The sequence below is a fragment of the Lithobates pipiens genome, unplaced genomic scaffold (assembly GCF_037356315.1).
Source record: "Lithobates pipiens isolate NorthernLeopardFrog02 unplaced genomic scaffold, aLitPip1_a1.2 Scaffold_8, whole genome shotgun sequence".
NCBI classification, from domain to species: Eukaryota; Metazoa; Chordata; class Amphibia; order Anura; family Ranidae; genus Lithobates; species Lithobates pipiens.
The window spans coordinates 29,973,681-29,990,155 of NW_027507903.1; the positions used below are offsets into that span (position 1 = coordinate 29,973,681).

Below are 16,475 nucleotides of genomic sequence, written 5' to 3' on the forward strand. Positions count from 1 at the left end.
ATGGGAATGGTTTCTTAATTATCAAACAGCTGCTGCACTTGCAGGGCCCTAATGAGGAAAATTGGGTCTGCATCCCTTTGGAGGGGATTTCTTATTGGGAGCATCTCACCAAAAATGACATTTTTGTTGCAGGGAATGCCTGATATTGGACTTGTATCTTAGTGCAGACTTTTGGGAAAATCAGTGAGCCGATCACACAAGCAGAAAATTATGTTTCTGGGGGGCTTTCTGTACACATTCCATGTACAGTACATCTTCAGGTAGCCAAATTGCATTTTACAGAAAATTACAGAGCTGCAGATTGAAAAGTAAAGGTAATTTTTAATAACATTCAATTACAATATGACTTGTATCACAATTGTATATGCTATATTATTATTCTTTTTTTCCCCATGGAAGTGGAGTTACTCTTTAAGGTTTGAAAAACGGGCACCTGGACACCTACCGTGCTTTAGGCACATACCTAGGTTGCCTTGTAGGTGATCAAGTAGGCTTATGTGAAATATGGCACTGTATAAAAATGTGGAAATGCCTTTTAGCCCTTGTACACACGGTTGGAGATTCCGACAACCAAATCCGTCGGAGTTTGTCCGAAACTGTTGCATACACACGGTCGGACAAAGTTGTCGGAAAATCTGACGTTATTACGTTATTTCGTTACGACGGGACTACATTCACGCTAGTAGCCAATAGCTTTGGTGTAGGAATTTGATCTGAGCATGTGTGGCACTTTGTCCGATTGGAATTCTCTACACATGATCGGAGTATGTCCGATCGGAGCATTTTGTTGGAAAATTTTACCAACAAGTTGGAAAACTTGGTCCGTTGGATACTCCGACGGAAACAGTCTGATGTAGTCCACACACAGTTGGAATATCCGACAAAACGGTCCGATCGGACACATTCCGTCAGAATCTCCGACCGTGTGTACAAGGGCTTAAAGAGGAAAAACTAACCCCATGAAAATCACCCCATTAAACGATTAGTTTCAAGTAAACATGCAACGTGTAAAGAAATGCTAAAAAAAAAATAAAAAAATAAATGACAACTGTAAAGAAGCTCTTCAATTCATTTTGTCACCTATAAATTTCAATATTTAGACATTTGCCAAGAAAATATTCTTTTGTATGAAGCCATGTTATTTAACAACAAATGTTTCAGACATATGAAATGAATATAAAATAATTAAAAATGGTATTCAAAACATATAAAACATTTTGCAAATAAAACTGTCAAGTCATATATAGTTTAAACATAAAAATAAACAAACATTTGTGTCTCTGGAAAATTACAAAACATAATTTTCTATGCCAGGAAATTAGATCCCGTGATTTCTAGGATGTTGCTGAAAATACCGAGCTTTCATGGGAAGGAAAGCAGAAGAGTCCAGAAAGCTGGATTGTGAAAGAGTTTATCTACCAAGCTGAAAGTTTCAATTGCTTGCAACTAAGCTATAATTTGAAACAGGTGAGAGTCCTCCCTTTACAATAAAAAGCCATGGTGCAGGTGTGTTAATTCCTCAAAGATCTGTGATGTGTTTTGCCTTTGAAACAACGTATAGTAAACCAGCAAGGATGTGAGGAGATCACTGAAATGGTGATCAAAGATGTGTCTGTCTCAAGAAAAAAATTGGAAGTCATAAAAAGTTCCAATTGGTTACAATTTAAAGAGAATAAAAGGGAAGGAAAAAGCCTTCCAACTCAGAACATTGATGGGCAAGACTATGGACTGCATTGAAAGCCAAAGAGTGTGAAACATTTTGCTTTATATTCTCACCAGCTTCTCTGATGCCAACCGGTCAGTGAAGAAGTCTATGCAACATACATAGATACCAAAGGTCCAGAACAGGGGTCTCCAAACTTTCTAAACAAGGGACCAGTTTACTGTCCTTTAGACTTTAAGGGGGCTGGACTGTGGCCATTGAGAGTAGAAAAGGCCCCAACATCCGCTGGAAAAACACAATGCCCCATCTTTGGTGTCAATGTAAGGGATTGTGCCTTCTTTACTGGCCCCAGTCAGGATGAATTATGCCCAATTGTTAATGAAATAAAAAGATATTTAAGAGCATGTATGGAGTTGCAGATTGTCTTCTACTAATTATGCCCCATTGCTGGCATCAGTGGATGAAATAGTGCCCCAAGGGCCGGATAAAGGCAGACAAAGGGCCACAGTTTGGAGACAGCTGGTCTAAAGGTATCCACATAACTTTGGGGGTAGTTCTGGAAATCATACCCCTAAGTCTTTATGCATCTTATATTTTTTTTAGATATCTGTAGTTGCATGGATGTGAGCTTAGTCTGGACCTGCTTCAGCATTTGGATCTCTGTCAAGGACATTATAGTGTAGAGACCTTCACCCCCATCACTGCCACAGACATTTGTGTAATAAATTCTTACCTAGAAAACTTCTTTAAAAAGGTAGGTCCACCCAGATCTGATGTTTTAGTTTTTGGTATGTGCTAAGGAATTTAATTCTTTAATGGTTTATTATATTTGGGTACCATAGTGGTGAGGTATCTGCCCTTGGGTTCCTGCAATAGCCATTTCAAGGGGGTCCTGGTATCCCTGCTGGATTTTTAACTCCACATTTTAATACAGCAGGGAAAAACACAAAATGAGTAGGAGCACAGATGGGAGGAAGCACCCTTAAAGGATTCGCTCATGTTAAGCAGAAAACTGCTTGTGTGCAGGTAAGAGGCGCCTGTAGATAAAAAAAAAAAACTGTGCTGCTTTGACTAAAGTTGGCAAATGCACTTGCAATAGGTGACTGAAAAGCTCTCAGAGATGGCATCACCCCCCCCCCCCCCCCTGTTTGTTTTTAATGTCTCCCTCTCTTTCCCTTCTAATTCTTTTCACTCAAGTCTCCCTGATCCCCATATCTGTTAAAAATGCTCTTTTGACTTAAAGTAGAACCATAGGCAAAACTTGTTTTCTTTATTTTGGATAGAGCAAGGGAGGGTTATAACCCCTGTCAGATTTATTTTGCCATCTGTGTTCCATTGCTGAGATTCCCCTTCACTTTCTATCCCATAGCCAAACAGGAAGTGAGAGGAAATTCCTGGAAATTAAGGGAATTCCCTGGGGGACCTCCAGGTCACCGGAACTAGTGTCTACATTGGAAGATTTCCCCTCTATTACTTTTTTGGGGACAACCCAAAATTTGGTATTTTCTTTCACTTTCGGTGATAACGGTAAACAGGGAAAATAGAGAGGCGGACTCTCCCTAACGGGGGCACAGACAGCAATAAAAACTGACAGGTGTTCTAATCCCTCTCCACCATAAGAGCATGTAAGGGTTTACAACCACTTTAAGAGACATACAAGATTACACAGTTCCGGATCTGCAGTGGACTTTTTTTATTGCTCTTATTATGTACCTTATAACCGTCATTGTTCCGCCATATTTAGCAGACTACTTTCTGTTGTACTGTACCATGTACTTTGCAGAAGAGTGAAATAAAAACTTTAAATAAAAAAAAAAGAATGGCATCATCCTGTCCTGTTGCCGAGACACTCCTAGCCATTACTGCTCACTCCTACCCTCACAGGAATGAGCTCTCATATTTGCTCATATGATCCACTCTGTCGTAGCATCACTGAGCTCAGAGCTACTGCAACAGGGGAGAATGAACACAATGGTGGGATGTTTGAATTGGCTGGGAATGTTTTTTTTAACAATATCCTAGCAACAAGGCAGGAAGGGATGATTCCATCTCTGGGAGTCTTTTAGTCAGGCTTCAGGAGGTATGTAAATGGCATACACCTATAGAAAAGGCATTATGGAACTTTGGTCGGAGCTGCACAGTTTATTTTTTTTCATAAGCGCCACTTAGCTGCATGGGCAGTTGTATAGTAAAAATGCATTAACCGTTTTACTTTAAAGTGGGCTTTAAAAAAGCCATAAATTGTTTAACTGACATCTCAAGACTGGAGTCCAAATGGATATAAGGAGCTGTGGCCCAACAGCTTCCACCAACAATGAAAATATCAGCTTTGGGTAGACTGGCCCTCTAAAGAAGAGCAATTGTCTAAAATACAATGTTTAAAATACAACATAGGTAATCATACCAGACAATAGAAATGTCTAGAGAAGAGAGGTGTTTAGAAATATATGCAATCACACTTGATTATAATTTTAGGGCACTGTAATGACTAAGGCTCCTTTCACACTAGCAAACTCCAAAGTCAGTGCAACTTTGGAGTCCGACTTTGATACGATTTTGATAAGACTTTTACACTCTCTGGCATTGGAGCCGTGTCAAAGTCGGATAAAAGTGGTGCAGGAATCTTTTCTGAAGTCGCAGTAACTTCAGTAGTGTCAATTGGAAGGGCTCGCATAGAGATACATGAAATTTCAAATGTCCTGCGACTTTGGGTCTCACAAGTCGAATCCTAAGTCGCACAAGTGTAAAAGGAGCCTTAGAGTTGCAATACGTTCCAAAATGTTGTAAATTATTTCTGCCTTTCTTGTTGAACAGCAGCTAACAAACACACAGCTAAAACACTCTCAGTCACATCTCGTAACAAATAGACAAATACAAATTATTGCTGTTTTCTTAGAAGACTGCTTCTCAGTCAAATACATATACACAAGTATAGTCATACACTTGTACCAACATTGCTTAGAAAACCCACATTGATTACTAATCTGGATTAGCTGCTAAAATCTTGAGAATAGCTAAGGAGCACAATTCCTTGTGAGTATAAAGCAGTAGGTGAGATATGATACTGGTGGTGAAATACACGAAAGGGAACTAAACCCAGCCTGTATTTTAAATATACAAACCAATCAGTTCTAGTATTACCTGCTCATTTGGGGTTACAACCTTTGCTTTGTAAAAGAATCATTTCAGAACAATGACTTAAATGCAGGTGGATTGGGGAAATACAGCGTTGATATAACTCTCTCCTCAGTACCTCCAGACTAATGGGACCTAAAGGAGTCACCATGAGCACTTCAACCTTCATGTACTGCAGTAGACACTGTCAGCATTATTGCCTAATAGAGAAGTTGCTCTATAGACTTCCGTGAGAAAATGTAATTGACGCATCAAGCGAAATCTGCTGTTTGATTCTGTGGGTGATGCTGGACCATGCACAGAGAGGTATACCATGCGTACCTCTGCCATCCTGCACCTTCTCCACTTAATTCTTCAACCAAGAGTTTTTCCTTTGAAAAAAAAAACAAAAAAAACAGGTCCCATATTTACAGTAATTGGAAGAGTATGGGCTTCACTATAGCAACAGAACATATCTATATCTAGATCCAAATCCAGTTATATCCTGTTAACTTGAAACCCTAGTTTTGTTTTTAATCAACTCTGTCACCTAAATTGGGCCTTCACTTAAAAGCGAAGGTTCTGCTCACTCTCCTCTCCCCCTTCCCCATTAATTTTTTTTTTTCTGGGAGACGGTACCTTTTTCTTACAGGTCTTCTTCTGTAATCCTGGTCTACATGATAATTACATCATCTTGCCCCTTCCACATACTCCCCCCCCTCCCACCCACCCCCACAACAACCTCCTGGGATAGGATACATGCCCCAGGAAGCTGCGGGACCAGTCCCACAGTGCTGTCATGCCTTGCGCATGCTTCAGGAAGTCACAGCCAGCTTCCATATCCAAGATGGTGGTGTTGAATCGTCTCCGAGGAAGACCGTGCTGGACACCACAGGCTGGTAAGTGTCTATGTCTCCAAAAACAGCAGCTACAGTATTTGTAGCTCCTGACTTTTATTTATATATATATATATATATATATTTTTTTTTTTTTAAATAAAGTAAAGTTCCTCTTTAAAGTGGCCTCCTTCAGCTGGAGGAGCTCTACAAAACTGTGATCAGCTGATCAGACTATTGAATTTTTACAACGTTCAGCCTTGTGCCTTGTAACACTTGTGCACTTGGTTACCAATCATATAGTGTGGTACTTGCATACATAGTGCTTTTTCCTAAAAGTTGGGAACATTTGTAAAACGCTAGGGCTTAGATATATAGCAAGCTGCTTAAAAGCTAACAAATGGATATTTGCTTTAAGTTTGTAAACAGTACTTGAAAAACAGTCACTAAGTTTTTTTGTTGTTTTTTTTGTTTGCAGAGCTACATGCACCAGAGCTCATAAATATCTCCAACTGTGTCTTTAATCCCCATTAACAGAGGATCATCCGACTCAGCACATTGGCCAATAAATCTACAAATTTGCACAGAAAAGCCCTAAATTAAACAGTAGAAGAAAGTTTTCTTCTATATTAAAAAAAGAGTGTAACTTCCTGTTTAAAAAAAAAAAAAAAAAAAAAAAAGAGTGTTGTAGCAACCATAGCTCCTATTCAATAAAGTATGGTTCTATTTCCTTTGTTGGGAAGATGTATTTGCTGATTACATTGTATTAAGTCTAAAATCTTCCAAGACAAAGAAAAAACCTAGATCATACTCTATTAAGCAGGGTTTTGTGAACCATTACAGAGATTATTCATCGGATACAAGCATTGGTCCAGTACAGAGTTACATTTCAATCAATAATCTGGCAGCAAAAAGGAAATTAAATCTGATTTTTTTTTTCTCTCCACATCTTTAAAGTCATTAGGTTGATTAAGATTTATTAAAGTGTGGTTCTTTCTGCCAAACACAGAGATGGTAGAGCTGAATTTAAGTGTAATGTGCTGTCAGCCACCACCCAGCAAATGCCTTGCACTTGTATCAATCAGAAGAGAGGGCTGCCCAGTGCCACTAAGTAGGAAGCTGGAGCCATGCCAGTTTTGCTTAGCTTCACATCCCATGGTGGGTTCTTCATTAAAAACAAGCAAAAAAAGACTTGATAGTGTATCCAACCCGCTGGAAGATCAGATGCTGAAGGCTTAAAAACAAACTGCATTGTTCTTTCCAAACATCAACTTATAGATAAGTAAACTGCCCTAGGTCTGACGGAAAGAAATAATTTATATATATATATATTTTGATATATTTTTTTTCCTTTAAAAAATAAATAATTCTTCCCTGGACTACAGTCAATCCATCTTGTCCATCTACTATAAAACAGACTCCATGTTTTCGCACCATTCGTGGTCTTCGAGGTTATAGATGAATTTTGTCCTGTTCGTTTTATTTTGGGCGATAGTCTCTCTGCCCAGGTTATCTAAGGTCAAAGTCGATGCAAAAAATTCACTTGTTGTGAGATCTCCCTTGTGGTTTTTGATGTATCTTTTATAGTTTTTCCTTAAGCATTGCCATGTGGTGGTATACAGGATAAATGCTAAAGATTTCAGCGTTATAGCAATGCTGACATAAAGGTATCTGTAGGCAACATTATCATACAGCGCACAAGCTCCCTGCTCCCCACAAAACGTGCTCCAGAAGAGGCAGGTAGAGTCAATCCCGGCTCCAAATATCAACGGTGGAGGGATAAAACCTACAAAATAAAAGACAATTGAATTATTTATGCATTGAAAAATATTTATAGGTTCATAATTTATAATGACAAATGCTTAAACTGAAAGAGTGTGCAATGGAATGCTCTCGAAAAACTGTTTAGGGTTAGAGAATAATCACACCTTTCCTATTCTAATTGCCTTTCTCTTGCCCAGCACATTCAACATAGCATCTCTACAGCATCATGGTTTCAAGATATCTAGAGTGGTACTAAATCCATCAATTTAACAGTTTCAAAAAACAGTTATATTCCTCTCACGTGCAGGAAATGTAACGGTCACAGTTGTGCTCTTAACAAAACTTTCAGACCATCACATGGCTGGTGTCATAACTCATCGCATGTGCAGCACCATGGCAGTTGAAGAACATAAAGAGGCCAAGACGGCAGCTACCTTGGCTGAAAACGATAGGAGGGTTTAGTTTCGCTTTAATTTATGGACTTCTGGCTGAGATATTCTGATCTGTACTCAAGCATGCGTGTTGCTGTTGCATTCACTTAAATAGAAATCTCCTGCGCTTGACAGCCCAAAATAGGATTTAATCATTTACCACAACTTGGGCATGCTGGATACATTATAAAACCATGGACACATACAAAAAAATTATGTCCCCGATTTAAGTAGTTAATGGAGCGGAGGTTCCGACTGGGGTTGCATGTAAACTTGATTCTAGGTTTTTCTCTACACACGTCATTGCTCCACCTGTGCACACAGTTGATGGATTACTGTGCTATTGATGGGCAGGCCTGGCAGAGGGGATGCATGCTGTGGCCTGGCCGACACAATGTCCCTTTTTACTCATCTTCCTTTCCTACTTTTAGTTGCTTACGCTACCATTCTCTTTCCTCTCTCCTCCCCCCTCCCCCTTTTTTTTTTTTTTTTTTTACTGCAGGCTCAAAGAAGTTTTCTCTGGACTCCAAACATGTGCGCCGTTCTTGCTGACATCGGGGCTTTGTATGTATGATTCTGAAAGTGTGTCATTACTGCTTCCCAGAAGATACCACGGGGTCTCACCCTTTAATATGTATTAATTTTATGTTACTGATGTGGTTTCTGCTCTTGCTTTCACTTTTGTTTGGTTATTTTGGCTTTGTTTAGTAAAAACGTGTATGCATTGTGGTTTGAACCCTACATTGGTTGGTTTTACTAGGCTGATGAAGGCCCATTGATTGTCTTGAGGACTCTCACACTTGTGTCAATACATTGAAGGAGCCCTGCTTTGGTATTATAGGTTTTTCTTTTTGTATTTCCTTTCAAAAAATATTATGGAACAAAGAAAGCCCCTCCACATCCTGACAAGCTAGCAGAAGAGCTTCCCATTTATATTAGTGGTGGAAATAAAAGTGCAAATGTGGTAGGAAAGGAGACATGCACCATCCTTTAAGGTAGTAGTATAGTTTTTCTATATAATGTCTTCAAAATCAGTGTTAAAGAGGCTTTGACCCTGATTTACTAAAGGAGTACAGAATGTTCACATTCAAAGTGAATTTTCACAGTTGTTAGTGAATATTCACTTTGCAAAGAATACCATATCGTGGTCAAGAAAAATCAAAGATTTGTACGTGCATATGATTGGAAGATTCACTTTGCAAGGAGAAAACTCACTTATTTTAGTGAATGGGGTGAAGTGACTGCAATAATCAAATCGCACATTTGTTTTTTCTTTACAAAATGAGTTCTCACATTGTTTCACCTCATTCCCTAAGATAAGTGAAATCCACTCTGCAAAGTGAAAATTTACTTTAAAAAGCAAAAATGCTCTTTTTTTCCCAGCCAATTGTCAGGAACCCCCCCCCCCCCCAAAAAAAAAAACTTCAGGTATAAAGCACAGGAACCTAGAAGTGCTAGGACATACCTGAAAAAGCCATCCAAAAGATATGCCGGTGTTCTGCCGAGAACTGTCCCCCCATCGGCTAGTGTCCGCCTCGTACTGAGCAGGCGCAGCACTTGCGCAGTACGGAGGACAAGGAGTCACCAAAAGTCTCCGAAGATGAACGGCGCCTGCGCACTTAATAGTACCTTCTGCCCTGAGTCCAGGTTCAAGCCCCACCATGTAAGTGGACATACGGTATGAACTTAGTAACAGGACCCCTCGTGGGCTCACTTCGCTTGCCATGCTTCGGGTATGGCCTCGCTGCATTCGGCAATTTTTTATTCTAACTCTCCACTTGGATGGTGGGGCTTGAACCTGGAAACAGTGCGCAGGCACCGTTCATCTTTGGAGACTTTTGGCGTCTCCTTGTCCTCCGTACTGCGCAAGCGCAGTACAGGGCGTACACTTTCCGACAGGGGACAGTATTCGACAAGACACCAGCACTAATGAGGAACAAATTAAGGAGATGGCATACGTGACTGGGTTGAAGGGGACCCAAGCTGGAAGGGTTAAACATTTTGAAGTGAGTGGTCAGTGGCTGATTCTTACCCAATTGGTCGAGCAAATGGGGTGGAGCTGGAGAGTATGGTTGCTGGGAGGAGTGGTTTTGGCTCACTCTCAGATCAGGAATCGTTGGAAGAACATCCCTCCCTCTCACCCTTATGGTTTAAGGAACTCTTGAGTTATTGTTTTCTTTGGTATGCTATTGCGTGGGGTCCTTGACAGGGGTCTAAAAGCTGGTCCTATTAGGAAAAATGGTAGGGACTCATCCGAGGTATAGCATCCTCTAATTAATACAGGTAGGTGTCTGAGGTCAGCTGGGTTAATTCTTGAGGCGGCGCTTAGCAGCTGGGGGCATAACCCTGCTAAAGTGGTGCCACAGACACAAAAGTTTGTAGTAATATGGTACTGTCAAGGACTTGCAACCAAGTTTAACTGGATTATGTTATGTTGGCTAAAAGCTTGTTGGTTAAAAACCATGTCGACCATTTTAACTCCACAAAAGAGGAGTGTGATTGTTTCTAAAAGAGGAAGTTACAGGAGGGTGGAGTTTGGAGAATGTGGTTGAGGAAATTTAGCTTAATGAGGTGAGCTCTGAACTACCCTGGTAAAGCCTTTAGTTATGGTTGAATCCTGGACCGTCCAAAGCCCTGAGGTAGTATTTAAGCTTGCCCTTACATCTTCTTTTGGTCCATCACTATGGAGGCCTGCCTTACTTGCCAATAGGAAAGCATAGAAGGCAGGCAAGCAATTAAAGTGTCAGAACTTTGCTTGTCAGAACGGCCCAGTATTTGGCCCAAAACATCAGGTTTGTGCAGTGTTTTATTTTCCAGCTCTGCTAAAAAGAAATCCTCCAACAAGGTTTCTGGCAGCTGCTAGCAGGAAACTATTTTCCTCTAATTACAGCATTTAATTCTGACATGCTGCTGAAATTTTAAATCTATCCATGTATATTTTACATGTATACAACAAAGTTTATATTTTATTTTTATTAGTCTTTTTTTTTAATGCTCGCATATTTATTCCCATGGGGGATTTGCAAGAGAAACCAACTAATTTCCCAGAAGCCTTTGCATTTATGGTTCTTATGCACCCCCTGCAGAAACAGAGGTTTTGTGTTTCAGCTGAGAACTCCTCATCAGCTTATTAGTGCTGTTCTGCCTGTGGCTCAGCTGTGTAACATCAGAAGAGAACTGGTGAGGATGGAGCACAGTTGCATGCACTTCATTATCCTTATAATCTTCAGATATAAAGAGCACACTTGTAACTGGAGGAAAGTAGTCGTACTCCTGTACTATCGCAAAAAGTCAACATGTAGCTTCCGCTTTTTCGTCAACAGCACAAACTTTGCCCATAGCAATAAAACAAATATCATATACTTTGTCAGCAATCTAGAATACACCGCAGATAGCCTGCAGGAGCTCCGTAAGAAAAATATCTGTAAGGGAAAAAAAATTGGAGTTGCTTTTGTTCATTAAAGAGCTAAATTCAGTTCATAATCTGCTAAACATCACAGAGCCCCCAGAGTACATTTGAGAAAAGGGAAGTAGGTGACCTAGTTGTCACAACTGCCAGATACGGTAGCTTGTCGTGGCGTCCTGCCTGCCAAGTCTCATTAATATTCAGTAAGTCTTTGTGATTTGGATTTGTCTCACTAATTTCTACCTTCACATAATTGGGTTTTGGCCCTGCATATTCAGGATGTTGTGACACTTTTGTATTCTTTTAGGAGTTCGGAAAAAATTTGGGAATAGAAAGATGAAAAAGAAATCCCTTCATCTCATAGTGATGATGCATGTGCCCACAGTGTCATACGGGCCATTGCATTTACCAATAGACCCTCCAGTTCAACTAGACTCTATACACAACATGACATTCATTATGAATGAGAAGAACTAAAAGTAATATCGGGATTAACATTTGAGGAAGAATGAGAAAAGTAGCTCTCGGCATCGCCCACAAAAAAAGATAATTTCTACCAATGTTGGGAGAAAAAGATGGTATTTGTAATACACTGAGTATGACTAGCAAGGGTAATCTCCCATTAAAACTGTACTATTGTTGTTAGGTGGTCTTGATCTACCTTCCTCCCTGTGTCACAGAGAATGCAGGACGTTCTAAGAACTTTCATGAAAGCAGATAGAAAAGATTCTTCATTGTAGGGGTTAGGGGCAACCCAATGGAATAAGGTCAACTGAGAACCCAAATTCCCTTTTATCTCATGCAGATTCATTCTACAGGAAACCATAGCTAAAAGTGACGCTCAACGAGATCCTTATTTGAGGTGCTATGGCTATTTTGGTGATTTTTATAGCAGTTACCATGTGTCGTTTCTGAAAGCTTGGCTCCTCTTATTCAAATGCTAACAAACCTATTTAATTTATTTGATTTAGTTCAGGTACTTACAGTATATAGCACCGTCAATTGAACATTGTACATTCACATCAGTCCCTAGCCTCAAGGAGCTTACAAACTAAGGTCCCTAACACACACATTCATACATATACTAGTGCCAATTTTAGACAGGATCCGATTAACCTAACAGCATGTCTTTAAAATGTGGGAGGAAATCCATGCAGGCTCAGGGAGAACATGCAAACTCCAGGCAGATGGTGCCGTGGTTGGGATTTGAACCAGCGACCCTTTTTGCTGCTAGGTGAAAGTGCTAACCACCACACCACTGTGCTGCCCTATTGGACTGGTTCATGAAGCTCAGGACAGGAAATGATGTAGGCAAGAAGTGAGGGGAGGGAAAGAGGACTTTGGACAATCACGTGCTGGAAGACAAAGGAACAGTTGCTTGCCGGACTTTCGGAGAAGAAACATTCTGGAGGATCCTGGGAGAAGACTTCATAACAAGGAAGAACCAAGTTCAGTAGATGTTTAGTATACCTATTGCATACATTGTACATGCTTATTTGTTAGGAAGAATAGACAGCTTGCACATTATAGGCATATTTTATAATATCTGTTAGCTATGTACTATATACAACACATGTGAAAAAATCTACATGTGTTGGTCATCGTTACATGTTGGGTGCATGTGCAGCTCAGAATACTTTAATGCACTGTGCCTGTGTGACTGGATGACTGAACATCACACCAGACCACCTGGTGTGAATGGGCCTTTGAAGTTTTATTAGCTGTTGATCCTGCTGGTAGAACATTTTTTTTTCCTACTTTCTTTAACCACTTCAGCCCCAGAAGGTTTTATCCCCTTAATGACCGGCCATTTTTTTCTGAGACTTCCCTGCGTTACTTTAACTGACAATTGCGCGGTCGTGTGATGCTGTACCCAAATAAAACATACGTTTTTTTTTCCTCACAAATAGAGATTTCTTTTGGTGGTATTTGATCACCTCTGCAGTTTTAACTTTTTGCACTATAAACAAAAAAAGAGCAACAATTTTGAAAAAAATATCTTTTTTACTTTCTGCTATAAAACATGTCCAATAAAAATAAGTAAAAAATCGAATTTCTTCATCAATTTAGGCCAATATGTATTCTGCTACATGTTTTTGATAAAAAAAATCCCAATTAGCGTATAGTGATTGGTTTGCGCAAACACTATTGCGTCTACAAACTCTAGGATAGATTTAGGGACATTTAAAAAATGTTTTTACTAGTAATTGCGGCGATCAACGCTTTTTAGCAGGATTGCAACATTGCAGCAGACAAATCGGACACCAAGTGACACTTTTTGGGGACCAGTGACACTAATGCAGTGATCAGTGCTAAAAAAAAAGCACTGTCACAGTATAAATGACACTGGCAGGGAAGGGGTTAACATCGGGGCAATCAAAGGGTTAAATGTGTTCCCTATGTGTGCTTTCTAACTGTGTGGGGGATGCCGACACTAGATGAAGAGACAGATCTCGTCATGTTTTTTTTTAAACCCTTCATTAAACACTGCCTAATTTTGATGGCAACAGGGACTGGTACTAACCATGCCAGTCCTCTTGAGAGGGGCATATATTTTAAAACCAATATTTTAATCAGATCAATCTGAGTTGAATCATGAGCTGTACAGATGTGTCTACTTATGTTAAAGTAACTGTAAAGTCTCTTTTTCTTTCTTTTAAAATAACAAACATGTTATACTTACCTGCTCTGTGCAGTTGGTTTTGCACACAGCAGCCCCGATCCTCCTCTTCTCGGGCCCCTGGCTGGAGCTCCTGGCCCCTCCTGTTTAGTGCCCCCACAGCAAGCAGCTTGCTATGAAGGACCCGAGCTGAGCTGCAGCTCTGTGTATCCATTCAGACACAGAGCTGTGATTCGGCCCCATCCCCTCTCTCTCCTGATTGGCTAACTGAGTTTGATTGACACTAGCTGGAGCCAATGGTGTCACTGCTGTGTCTCAGCCAATCAGGAGGGAGAGTCCCAGGTGGCCGAGGCACTCGAGGACATTGCTGGATAGAGATGGGGTTGAGGTAACTATTAATGGGGCTGCTGCACACAGAAGGCTTTTTTTTTATCTTAATGCACAGAATGCATTAAGTTAACAAACCTTCTGCCTTTACATCCACTTTAAGACCCCATACACACTATTGGATTTTCTGCAGATTTTTGTCTTCAGATTTACCAAAACCATGTAGTCCAAGGGCCTGCCTGATTGCATACAAATTGAGACTCTAAAGCCCCATACACACTTAGATTTTTTGAAGATTTTTGTCTACCAAAACCATATAATATGGAGGTCAAACCTTAAGAGTTTCAATTTGTATGCAATCAGGCAAGCCCTTGCACTACATGGTTTTGGTAAATCTGAAGACAAAAATCTGCAGAAAACCTAATAGTGTGTATGGGACCTTACACACAACCAGACTTTCCGGCAAACTAGGTCCGACGGTCTTCCCGACGAACCTTCGACTTGGCCACACATGAACAGACTGAGTCTGTTCGAAAGTCCATTCGTTTTGAACGTGATGGTATAAACGGGACTAAAAAAGGAAGTTCAATAGCCACTAGCCAATAGCTGCCATTGCGTCGTATTTGCTCCTTCGGACTAGCACACAGATAAATGGATTTCCCAATTTAAGTCCGTCGGAATTGAGTCCCTCGGATAGATTTAAAACATGTTCTATTTCTAGGTCCGCCGGAGTTTTTTTTCCAAACGGGTTATCCCATACATGATCGGATTGTCCGACGGACTAATCCCGTTGGACCTAGTCTGCCGGAAAGTCCGGTCGTGTGCACGCGGCATTAGTGTTCAGGAATTTTAGAAGAGAGATTACCAATAGCTCTTCATAGCTACTGTTAGCATTGCACCTATCCATTTATCTCTTATAGCTCTATCATTTATCTCTTTAGCTCTAATATTGCAAGACTATAAAGATTCAGAAAAATGTACCTTTAGCACAAACAAGCTAAACTTTATTTTTATTTTTTGCAAACAATGGCTTAAGAAATGTATAATGGTCATTGTGACAGAAGGTTGTCTGGCAACAAAAGAGATTGACATATAAATATATATTTACTTTGTGTGGAGCCATTAGTATAATTCTAATGGGTATTAAAAGAATGAACAATAATTTACTTTCAATCCTGCAGCTGAAATGCAATATTCAAGGGCTTAAAGCTTGTACGCCTACTACACTGTATCATTATGCTTTCCTGTTTGCTTCTAGAAACACATGTACAAAATTATTACTCAATTATTATAATTGCAAACATTACCCACAATGGAGCACAGATGACTTATAAGACATAAAAAATAATGCTTGGGATCTTTTATCATCTCTGAGTTAGTTTATGTGTTTTTTTTTTTTTTTATTAGATAAACTTTATCTGTTTTTGGAGGTATAAAAACACATTGTAATCTATAAATCGAAATAGCGATATAAAGGACCAATAAAATGAATACACAGTAGATTGCATATAAGAGCTACTATCAACATTCACAAGTGTGAAGGATTCAGCTGTTTACGGGAATTCTATATGGGAGCTATGGAGGTTTCATTACATACAGCGGACTTGATATTAATAATTACATGAAGGTCGCCCCAGTCACGATCATTTATCATACTTTTACAACTTAACAACTGAGAAGAAATAAAAAATTGCCATGTTTCAGCCCTTCAGAGCACACAATACTCATTATCAAATTTGCTGAAATTAACTGGATTATCTGGATTTTGTAAAAGCATTCGATACAATTCCTCAAACACGTCAAATTCACAAAGTGAGGTCTGTTGGCTTAGACCTTAACCACTTAACCACGTATATGTGCATTGGCCGGGTGGGAGCCGTCTACTTCTGATAGCGTCCTTCAGAAGGAGCGGGATCGCGCGCGCGTGCCCGCGCAGTGGCGCGATCCCAATGTGCTCGTGTCACCCGGACATGGCGCATCTCAGATCGGCAGGAGGGCTCTGTGATTGGCCCTCCTGATCACATGACGGCCGTGCCCAATCACGGCCGTCATGTGATGTAAACAAACAGACGGTTGCTAGGCAATCGGCTCCTCCTCTCCTCACACAGAAGTCATCGCTGAGGAGAGGAGAGCAGATCGCTGCAGCCGGCTGATGATCAGTGAGTATGAGCTGTTTTTTACAGCTTTTTACTCACTGATCATCAGTCTAGTGTACACACAACACACCACACAGTATAAACACAATGTCCCCAAAACATACATGTCCCCAAATAATAAAAACACATGTCCCTAATAAAAACATGTCCCCCACATA

General features: G+C 40.2%; 1 protein-coding gene across 2 annotated transcripts in view; it reads right to left on the bottom strand.

Annotated features, from left to right (window-relative positions):
* Positions 1–298: 298 nt before the first annotated feature.
* The window catches only part of SLCO3A1 (solute carrier organic anion transporter family member 3A1), a 546,291-nt gene continuing 530,114 nt past the window's right edge, over positions 299–16,475 (bottom strand). For both annotated transcript variants that reach the window (XM_077472554.1, XM_077472553.1), the window contains exon 10: positions 299–7,399. In XM_077472554.1, the coding sequence (XP_077328680.1) occupies positions 7,020–7,399 (380 nt within the window). In that variant the 3' untranslated portion in view covers positions 299–7,019. The remainder of the gene's footprint in view (positions 7,400–16,475) is intronic.